This window comes from Scyliorhinus torazame, chromosome 4 (genome assembly GCF_047496885.1).
Source record: "Scyliorhinus torazame isolate Kashiwa2021f chromosome 4, sScyTor2.1, whole genome shotgun sequence".
Classification (NCBI taxonomy): Eukaryota; Metazoa; Chordata; class Chondrichthyes; order Carcharhiniformes; family Scyliorhinidae; genus Scyliorhinus; species Scyliorhinus torazame.
The window spans coordinates 20667620-20679045 of record NC_092710.1 but is presented as its reverse complement, the minus strand read 5'-3'; the positions used below and the strand labels follow the sequence as shown (position 1 = coordinate 20679045).

At 51.0% G+C, this 11426-nt stretch overlaps 1 protein-coding gene across 1 annotated transcript in view; it reads right to left on the bottom strand.

Moving 5' to 3' along the window:
• LOC140411566 (ciliary neurotrophic factor-like) overlaps positions 1-9202 on the bottom strand; it is a 10805-nt gene extending 1603 nt beyond the window's left edge. The window contains exon 1 of the mRNA XM_072500648.1: positions 9040-9202. Coding sequence (XP_072356749.1) covers positions 9040-9165 — 126 coding nt within the window. The 5' untranslated portion in view covers positions 9166-9202. The remainder of the gene's footprint in view (positions 1-9039) is intronic.
• Positions 9203-11426: the final 2224 nt, after the last annotated feature.

Sequence of the window (11426 nt, the reverse complement as noted above, 5' to 3'; positions counted from 1 at the left end):
AGGCCCTCCGTACCATTAAGAAGTTATAGGGGATTGTATGTATAATCTTCAATTCAATATTTGTTTGAATATCCAAATTTTCTTCAAATTCAAAATTGTATGTAACCTGAAGTAGAATTGTCAGATTAGATTGGTTTTCTCCATCAGCAAGGCATTTAAGGTTCTTTTGTGAGTTCCTGCACTTCCGTGCCTTTTGTGTTGGCTAACGTTTTGGCAATGATTCCAGCGTTGCACAATGTGGCATTTATTTTACTTCAATAATGTAACTAACACCTCAGTTTCTTCATTAAGTGGGTCTTCCTTTATATGTTAGATTTGAGGGTGATGAGGTGAAGTTCAAAATTAGAGGTCAAATTTAAAACAAAGCCAACTGCATGAGTCTAAGGGCTAAGCCAGCTAAGATGGGTAAATTAGATTCTAAAATAGTTAAAGAAATAGTTCAATGAACATACATTGTCTGAAGGACAACAAGGCTCCAGGCCGTCGGGCGCATGCTCAGCCGGCCTGGAAGCGGACGAGGAGAGGCATTACCGGCCCACGCTCGGCCCCAGAGTGCAGTCTCACCCTGGCTGGCTAATTATCAGCCACCCAGCATGAAACGCGCCCTGGAAGAGCTGGAGCAACCCCCGGGGAGGGCGGGACGAGGACGGGCGCTGAGAACAGGGAGGGTGCGGATTGGCGTTTGCAATATGCCCCCTCAGGGAGTCCGCTGCTGCGGAACTGCAGCATTCCATTGGCATCTTAATGGGTCTAAATTGGCTGATTAATTGTCGAATGCGCGCTTCCGACTCGCTGCGCGTACCGACTGAGCGAAACATTGCGCGGATGCGCTATGACATGGGAGGCGCAGCGACATCTTCTCGTGCTTCCTGGCCGGGTAGAGCCCGACGGAGGCGACATAAAGGTCTGTCCCACAGGAAAAGTGGTTAAACCTGGCGAACAAAGAGGTGAGGGGAGTATTAGATTGAAATGAAGAACCCAGTAATGTTGCTGGGAGGAGATCCACCAAAGCATGACCAGAAAAACATTGAGAAAGGGGAGAAAAAATGGAACACGGAGATTAAACTGGCAAGAAACATATTTTCTTTCATATAAATTTAGAGTACCCAATTCATTTTTTCCAATTAAGGGGCAATTTTGGGGGCGGCCAATCTACCGGCCCTGCACACCTTTGGGTTGTGGGGGCGAAACCCAGGCAGACACGGGGGAGAATGTGCAGACGCCACGCGGACAGTGACCCAGAGCCGGGATTCGAACCTGGGACCTCGGCGCCGTGAGGCAGCAGGGCTAACCCCCCTGCGCCACGTGCTGCCCCAACTGGCAGGAAATATAACACTAGATTGCAACGCTTCTCCAAGTTCGTTGAGCGAGAGGAAAATATAATTGGGATGTGAGGAACTGGCAGAGAGGTTAAACAAATATTCTGTGTCTGTCTTCACAGCAGGAGACACAGCTGATGGTTCCAGAGATAGTGGGGGACCAATGGTTTAATGAGTGAGGAAGCTATTCATCATAGAATGGTTACATTTCAGCCCATTGCTGCCGGGCCAGCTCTCTGCAAGAATAGCTCTGAGAGCCCCGTCCTTTTCCCAGAGCCCTGCCAAAATCTGTTTTCTATTCAAGTAACTATTCAATTCCTTTTCGAAAGCCCCGATTCAGCCAACCTCGGCCACGGGCTCGAGTGGTGCATTCCAGATCGGAATCGCTCGCTGCGCGGGAAAAAAAATGGTTCTCCCCTGTGTCGCCTCTCAACCTGCGCCCTCCGGATTCTCGATGCTTCTGCCAATTGGAATGGATCCTCCCCGGGCCTGCTCTGCCCGGACCCAGCATGATTTTGAATGCCTCGACCCAACCTCCTTGCAGTTTCTCGTCGCCCTGACTTTTATGCTCTGTAAAATTTCCCAGAAGGCCTCCAGGCCGGGGTCCCCACCTCCCCTGAGCTTTCTACAGGTTATCTGCCGGGACAGGTGAGGCTTAAGCCAGCTGACACACCATTGCCCCGTTCTCTTGGCCTTGGTGACTTTATCAAACTTTAAGTACTATCAGCCTCTCTAATACATAGAACTAGGAGCAGGAGTAGGCCATCTGGCCCCTCGAGCCTGCTCCACCATTCAATAACATCATGGCTGATCTTTTGTGGACTCAGCTCCACTTTCCGGCCCGAACACCATAACTCTTAATCACTTTATTCTTCAAAAAACTATCTATCTTTATCTTGAAAACATTTAATGAAGGAGCCTCTACTGCTTCACTGGGCAAGGAATTCCATAGATTCACAACCCGTTGGGTGAAGAAGTTCCTCCTAAACTCAGTCCTAAGTCTACTTCCCCTTATTTTGAGGCTATGCCCCCTAGTTCCTGCTTTCACCTGCCAGTGGAAACAACCTGCCGCATCTATCCTATCTATTCCCTTCATAATTTAATTTGTTTCTATAAGATTCCCCCCTCATCCTTCTAAATTCCAACGAGTACAGTCCCAGTCTACTCAACCACTCCTCGTAATCCAACCCCTTCAGCTCTGGGATTAACCTAGTGAATCTCCTCTGCACACCCTCCAGTGCCTGTACGTCCTTTCTCAAGTAAGGAGACCAAAACTGAACACAATACCTCACTAACACCTTATACAATTGCAGCATAACCTCCCTAGTCTTAAACTCCATCCCTCTAGCAATGAAGGACAAAATTCAATTTGCCTTCTTATCACCTGTTGCACCTGTAAACCAACTTTTTGCGACTCATGCACTAGCACACCCAGGTCTCTCTGCACAGCAGCATGTTTGAATATCTTATCATTTAAATAATAATCCCTTTTGCTGTTATTCCTACCAAAATGGATAACCTCACATTTGTCAACATTGTATTCCATCTGCCAGACCCTATCCCATTCACTTAACCTATCCAAATCCCTCTGCAGACTTCCAGTATCCTCTGCACTTTTTGCTTCACCACTTATCTTAGTGTCGTCTGCAAACTTGGACACATTGCCCTTGGTCCCCAACTCCAAATCATCTATGTAAATTGTGAACAATTGTGGGCCAACACTGATCCCTGAGGGACACCACTAGCTACTGATTGCCAACCAGAGAAACACCCATTAATCCCCACTCTTTGCTTTCTATTAATTAACCAATCCCTCTATCCATGCTACTACTTTCCCCTTAATGCCATGCATCTTTATCTTATGCAGCAACCTTTTGTGTGGCACCTTGTCAAAGGTTTTCTGGAAATCCAGATATACCATATCCATTGGCTCCCCATTATCTACCGCACTGTTAATGTCCTCAAAAAATTCCACTAAATTAGTTAGGCACGATCTGCCCTTTATGAACCCATGCTGCGTCTGCCCAATGGGACAATTTCCATCCAGATGCCTCACTATTTCTTCCTTGATGATAGATTCCAGCATGTTCCCTACTACCGAAGTTAAGCTCACTGGCCTATAATTACCCGCTTTCTGCCTACCTCCTTTTTTAAACAGTGGTGTCCCGTTTGCTAATTTCCAATCCTCAGGACAAGTCTAGTGAATTTTGATAAATTATCACTAGTGCATTTGCAATTTCCATAGCCATCTCTTTCAGCACTCTGGGATACATTCCATCAGGGCCAGGAGACTTGTCTACCTTTAGCCCCATTAGCTTGCCCATCACTACTTCCTTGGTGATAACAATCCCTCTCAAGGTCCTCACCTGTCATAGCCTCATTTTCCATCAGTCACTGGCATGTTATTTGTGTCTTCCACTGTGAAGACCGACCCAAAAAACCTGTTCAGTTCCTCAGCCATTTCCTCATCTCCCATTATTAAATCTCCCTTCTCATCCTCTAAAGGACCAATATTTACCTTAGCCACTCTTTTTTGTTTTATGTATTTGTAGAAACTTTTACTATCTGTTTTTATATTCTGAGCAAGTTTACTCTCATAATCTATCTTACTCTTCTTTATTGCTTTTTTAGTAGCTTTCTGTTGCCCCCTAAAGATTCCCAGTCCTCTAGTCTCCCACTAATCTTTGCCACTTTGTATGCTTTTTCCTTCAATTTGATACTCTCCCTTATCTCCTTAGAAAACAGGGAATTGTAACCCAATTAATCTGACACCAAGTAGGAGGGAAAATGCTGGAATCTATTATTAGGGATATGGGCTTGTGGTGCAATAGGTAACCCTGGGCGCGATTCTCCGACCCCCCACCGGGATCGGGGTCGAGAATCGCCGGGGGCTGGCGTGAATCCCGCCCCCCACCGTGTCCAGAATTTTCAGCCACCAGAGGTTCGGCTGGGGGCGGGAATCGCGCCGCGCCGGTCGGGCAGGAATCGCGACGGGTCGGCGGGCCCACCCCTGGCGATTCTCCGGGTGTGCTGGGCTGTGATGTGCCGAAGTCCCCGCTGTGGATTAAACCACATTGTGAACGGCGGGACAAGGCAGCGCGTGCAGGCTCCGGGATCATGGGGGGGGGGGCGGGCGGGGGTGCCCCCACGTGGCCTGGCCCACGATCGGGGCCCACTGATTGGCTGGCGGGCCAGTGCCGCGAGTGGGGCGAGCCTAGCCCCTCAAGGTGAAGGCTTTGCCCCTAAAGGTGCGGAGACCTCCGCACCTTTGGGGCGGCCCGACGCCGGAGTGATCCGTGCCGCTTTTTGCGCCGGTTAATGGACATCGCGCCAGTTTGCGGAGAATCGCGCCCCCTAAATCTCTCAGCGGTTACGTTCTTGGCCGGTTGGAATAAAACTAGTAAAAGTTTTATTGCTGAACGATTGCGTGGGTTAGATAATCATAAGAATGTTATCAAAAACTATTACAAATAATCTGAGAGCTACTCCAAATTGTGACTATCTACTATGAAGATCCTCTCCCAACTCCCTGAGGTAACAGTGTCACGTGGTTGTTCTCTACTGCCACCTGCTGGTTGGAGGTCTTGTATATCACTATGTACATGATTACTTCTGCATATCATCACATGAGTCAGTCTCACCTGAGGACTTCATGGTCAAGGGGGCTGAGTTCATAAAAGTAGCCAAATAGATCGAGGAGCGACCTGTGAATCTATCCGACCTGTGCCCTTGGCAGGCGGTGAGTGTGGGAGGGATTCCTGGGGGGGGGGTTTCCAGCCGTTCCCGCCGTAGGGATCATTCGATTCCGCCGATGGGGCATTTGGAAGGTTGTGACATCATTCGATAAAGTCGAATGTGGTTTTAAGGAAGGGGAATCATGTTTGACAAATCTATTGGCGTTTTCTGAGGGAGGCAACTAGGAAAGCAGGCCTAATGGGCTGAATGGCCTCTTTTTTGCACTGTAGGGATTCTGTGGGTAATATATCAACATGGATCAAGGATTAATTATGGGTAGAAAACTAGAGTGGGAATAAGCATACCATTTTTGGCTGGTACATTGTAACTAGTGGAATACAGCAAGGATCAGTTCTTGAGCCTCAGCAATTTACAATCCTATCACTGTGACGAGCAGGTGTAACGTAGCTAAGTTCGCTGATGGTACAGAGTTAAAGTGGGAAAGTAAGTTGTGAGGGAGGCGCAAAGAGTCTGCTAAGGTATATGGATAGGCTCAGTGAGCCCCTCTCTCAGTCTTTTCTGCTCCAAGGAACACAATCCCAGTCGATCCAACCTCTCTTCATAACTAAAACTCTCCAACATTTATTGTCACAAGTAGGCTTACATTAACACTGCAATGAAATGCTATTACAACTTGGGGCAGCACGGTAGCCTTGTGGATAGCACAATTGCTTCACAGCTCCAGGGTCCCAGGTTCGATTCCCGGCTGGGGGTCGCTGTCTGTGCGGAGTCTGCACGTCCTCCCTGTGTGTGCGTGGGTTTCCTCCGGGTGCTCCGGTTTCCTCCCACAGTCCAAAGATGCGCAGGTTAGGTGGATTGGCTATGCTAAATTGCCCTTAGTGTCCAAAATTACCCTTAGTGTTGCGTGGGGTTACTGGGTTACGGGGCTAGGGTGGAGGTGTGGGTTTAATGCTCTTCCCAAGAGCCGGTGCAGACTCGATGGGCTGAATGGCCTCCTCCTGCACTGTAAATTCTATGATAAATTCTATGAACTCTCCTACAGTGTGAATTCCAGAACTGCAAACAATACTCTAGCTGTGGTCTAACCAACACTTTTTACAGTTCCCGCATGAACTGCCCACTCTTTAACTCTATTTCTTGGCTAATGAAGGCACATAAGCCATACGCCTACATGACTCTCTCCTACAAGCGAGGATCTAACCATCGCCCCTTGGTATTCAATGGCGTTACCATCGCTGAATCCCCCACAATCAACATCCTGGGGGGTTACCATTGATCAGAAACTGAACTGGGCCCAGCCACATTAATACTGTGGGACCAGAGCAGGTCAGAGGCTGGGAATCCTGCGGAGGGTAACTCACCTCCTGACCCCCCCCCCCCCCCCCAAAGCCTGTCCACCATCGACAAGGCACAAGTCAGGAGTGCGAGGGGATACTCTCCACTTGCCTGGGTGAGTGCAGCTCCAACAACACTCGAGAAGCTCGACACCATCCAGGTCAAAGCAGCCCCGCTTGATTGCTCCCCCTTCCACAAACATTCGCTCCCTCCCCACCGACGCACAGTGTGGACCATCTACAAGATGCACCGCAGCAACTCACCAAGGTTCCTCAGGCAGCACCTTCCAGACCCACGACCACCACCATCGAGAAGGACAAGAGCAGCAGATACCTGGGAACCCCACCGCCTGGAGGTTCCCCTCCGAGTCACTCACCACCCCGACTTGGAAATATATCGGCCGTTCCTTCACTGCCGCTGGGACAACATCCTAGAACTCCCTCCCTAACAGCACAGTGGGCGTGCCTACACCTCAGGGACTGCAGCGGTTCAAGAAGGCAGCTCATTACCACAGTTAGAGATGTGCAACAAATGCAGGCCTAGCCAGCAACGCCCACATCTCCTTGGAAGAAAAAATAATAATAATTCTTTGAGGGCTTAACTGGGCAAATCTTGAGAAATTGTTTAGTCCCTCAAGGGAGGGTTGGAAACTAGGGTAAGAGATGGGCCAATTTTTGGACTGAGCCGAGGAGGAATGTCTTCACTCGGAGCACTGTGGATCTCTGGAACTCTTAACCCCAGAGAGCTGTGGACGATCTGTCACTGAGTATATTGAAGGCCGAGACTGGTAGATGTTTGAACACCAACCAAGGACAGGGGTACATCAGGAGAGTGGAGCGAAGGAGAAAAGATTTTCATTCATATAGCGCCTTTCTCTCCCTCTGGACTTCCGCAGTGCTTTACAGGGGAGTCGCTCTGGTAATGGTGGAGGTGCAGTGGCCAGGTTACACGCAGCAAACCATAATGCGATCCCTACTGGGCCATGGCCACCCGCCAGAGGTTAAGGGGGATGATTCCCCAATCACTGCAGATCCAGCTACGATTTTCGTATTTCAGTACCAGAGCGGCTTCTGAGCCAATAACCCCCTTGCCCGAGGCACAAGGGGCTGGTGCCCGGAGCACGGCTGACAGGTAGGTCGACGATCGGTCGTGATCTTATTAGCCCGCTCCTGCTCCCATCTTTTTCTTCAGGTCTGATGGTCCCAGAGATGAGGGGCATCAATTGCGTGGGTAGACTGGAGCGGCCGGGACTGCTCACTCCGGAGAAGAGAAGGTTGAGTGATGAGAGTGGACAGGGGGGCGGGGGGGGGGGGAATGATCATTCTCACTTGGCTAAAGGTTCGAGGAAAAGGGGCACCGATTCATACACAGAAACAGGCGTAGAAAATGGATGCAGGAAGAGGCCATTCGAGCCCACTCCGCCACTCATTATCATCATGGCTGATCATCAAGTTCAATACCCCAATCCCGCCTTCTCCCCATATCCCCTGATCCCTTTAGCCCCAAGAACCAAATCTAATTCCTTCTTGAAATCTCACAACGTTTTGGCCTCAACTACTTTCTGCGGGGAGTGAATTCCACAGATCTCTCTGGGTGAAGACATTTCTCCTCACCTCAGTCCGAAAAGGTTCACCCCTTATCCTCAAACTATGACCCCCCCCCCCCCCCCCCCCCCCCCAGTTCTGGACTCCCCCACCATCGGGAACACTCTTTCTGAATCTACCCTGTCTAATCCTGTTAGAATTTTGTACGTTTCTATGAGATCCCCTCTGACGCTGCTACACTCCAAAGAATATCATCCAAACCGATTTAGTCTTTCCTCATAAAACAAAGTTGATTGAAGCAATGGCGACATGAGGCAAGACAGTTCGAATCTGGGCTGCACTGGCTCCAGGTGTGGCGAAGGCAGGGGAGCGCGTGCGGTGCTGTTGTGTACGGGAGGGGCCAGTACTGACACGGCAAGTTGGAGCGGCTCCCTCCTGAGCTGTAACCCATTCTCGTGTGCCAAGAGAGGAGCTTCTCCACGTTAATCCCTTCTCCGAACGCTCTAACCCGCTCGTCTGCATGCTGGCTGGGCTGTGTTGTGTACCTGGCAGGTGAGTTTTCTCTCAGTCCGTAACTGGGCTAGGGTTAACTGAGTGAGCGGTGTGTGTGTGTGTGCGTGTGTGTGCGCCCGGGCTGCGGTGAGACAGCGTGGGGTGGCTTCAATGGGAAGCGGCGGGAAGACAGAATCTGGCCGCTGCCGAACTCTGTTGCCACCGAGCAACACACGGCTGGGGGAGCTCAAAGCACCTGTGCGCAGAGCATTCCTGGTAGAACGGTGAACAGGAGGAGATGAGAGCGAGCCAAGAGTTAGGTGGAAGCGGGGACAAGCTCAGACAAGAGGAGCGCCATCGTGAGAAAGTGACTGAACAATACCATCCATGCACATGGATGCATGTACTGTATAAATATTGTAAGAAGTCTTACAACACCAGGTTAAAGTCCAACAGGTTTGTTTCAAACACGGTTCCCTGACCGTGACGGTCCACATCATATAAACATTAAACAGAGGTGTTCGACCTTCTTAACACGCTCCCCGCGAATATTAAACAGAGGCTGCATTCGTTTGCCAGCTCTCGCCTGTGCTGAGGATGGGGTGGCGGGGGGGGGGAGGTAGTGAATTTAAATGAACTCGCAAAATACTCACGTATAATCTCATCGTCTCGTCCGCCTTGGGTCTGAGGTTCCTGCCCAGTTCAATGCAGCTCTTTAAAGTCTCGATTAATGTGTTCCTGTGAACCCGAGCTGTCCCCAGCAGCGTTCGGGCTGCCATATCACCTTGCCTGTCTCCTGGCAGCAGGGTTTGTTGATAATCGGGGGGGGGGGGGGGGGGGGGGGGGGGGGCTGGGAGACCGGCGTGTGTGTGCCTGTGACACTGTCTGTCTGTGTGTTTTAGCGTGAGGTCTATGTGTGTTTCTGTGTGAGTGTCTATGTCTGTTTCCCTCTGTGTCTGCTTCTGTGTGTGTCTCTGTGAGTATTTATGTCGATTTCTCGGTGTCTGTGCGTTTCTGTGTATGTTGTGCCTCGGTGTGTGTGTGAGTGTGTGTTGCGGTGAATATGTGTGTCTGTGTGTGTGCGTGTGTGAGCGCAGAGAGAGTCGAGTGAGCGGCTGAGCGTGTGTGTGTGTGTGGTGTGGGGTGCATGCGAGTCAGTGAATGAAAAGCAGGCGGCTGCCCTCTGCTCTCCGCCAGGCCACTCCGAAGCCGGCTGAGCCGATGCTTCGGATTCCATTAACACCCACTCCCCTCGGGCACCCCCCACTAATGACATCATCTGGGCAGTCCCCAAATCCCGGAACGCGGACCGGCCAAGACTGGATTCCCCCCCCCCCCCCCCCCCCCCCCCACGGCCAACAGCTGAAACAGCCACACTGAAACAGGCATGGCCTGGGCTCTCTTCTCAAAGATGCATTTACGGTGCACCTTGGGAAGAAGCCCAGGGGTGAGAAACTTCAGTTATGCGGATAGATTAGGGGGGGGGGGGGGGGTTGGGACATTTCTCCTCGGTGAGAAGAAGGCCAAGAGGAGATTTGATAGAGATGTTCAACACCAAGAGGCGGGCCGGACAGAGTGGACAGCGTTACGGATCGGAGGGGTTCCTGGTTTACACGTGTCCAGAGTCAGAGATCCTGGTGGAACGTGCCCTCCGAGGGCAGGGTGACCGACTGTGGGGCGGGTCCTCATTCCCGAGGGAGGCTTCCACCACCGCGGGAGGAGGTGACGTCGAGTGAGCTAGCCTTGCCGGCCAAACTTCTGGCGGTTGGCAGCTTCGATGCTGTCGACGGGGGGAGAGCGCAGGCTGCTGGCCGCAGGTCGGGTCCACGCTGGAGGTCAAACCATAACTGACCATGAAGCCAGCACGTGACTCGGTGGTTCGGAGGGCTGGAGCCACACGATGGGTGGAATGGCCTCATTGTGCACAGGAACAATTCTGTGGAAGGAGGCGCTATACTCCATTAAAAATAACCCAGCTGCTAGTTGGGTAGAATGGTTCTCAGATACGAGTGCACCAATGAATAAATATGCGACGTATAGGTTAACTAGGCCAGAACGTACGCCAAGCAATGGGGTTCATTTCTAAAAAGATAGAATTGAAGAGCAAAGAGGTTATGTAAGACCACATTGGGTCTCCGTATCAGATTGTAATTCACAGTGCACAGTTCCAGACTCCGTATCACACTGGGAGTCAGTTCCGGTCTCCGTATCACACTGGGAGTCACTGTGCACAGTTCCGGTCTCCGTATCACACTGGGAGTCACTGTGCACAGTTCCTGTCTCCGTATCACACTGGGAGTCACTGTGCACAGTTCCGGTCTCCGTATCACACTGGGAGTCACTGTGCACAGTTCCTGTCTCCGTGTCACACTGGGAGTCACTGTGCACAGTTCCTGTCTCCGTATCACACTGGGAGTCACTGTGCACAGTTCCGGTCTCCGTGTCACACTGGAAGTCACTGTGCACAGTTCCTGTCTCCGTATCACACTGGGAGTCACTGTGCACAGTTCCTGTCTCCGTGACACACTGGAAGTCACTGTGCACAGTTCCTGTCTCCGTATCACACTGGAAGTCACTGTGCACAGTTCTGGTCTCTGTATCACACTGGGAGTCACTGTGCACAGTTCCTGTCTCCGTATCACACTGGGAGTCACTGTGCACAGTTCCTGTCTCCGTATCACACTGGGAATCACTGTGCACAGTTCCTGTCTCCGTATCACACTGGGAGTCACTGTGCACAGTTCCTGTCTCCGAATCACACTGGGAGTCACTGTGCACAGTTCCTGTCTCTGTATCACACTGGGAGTCACTGTGCACAGTTCCTGTCTCTGTCCCACACTGGGAGTCACTGTGCACAGTTCCGGTCTCCGTATCACACTGGGAGTCACTGTGCACAGTTCCGGTCTCCGTATCACACTGGGAATCACTGTGCACAGTTCCTGTCTCCGTATCACACTAGGAGTCACTGTGCACAGTTCCTGTCTCCGAATCACACTGGGAGTCACTGTGCACAGTTCCTGTCTCCGTATCACACTGGAAG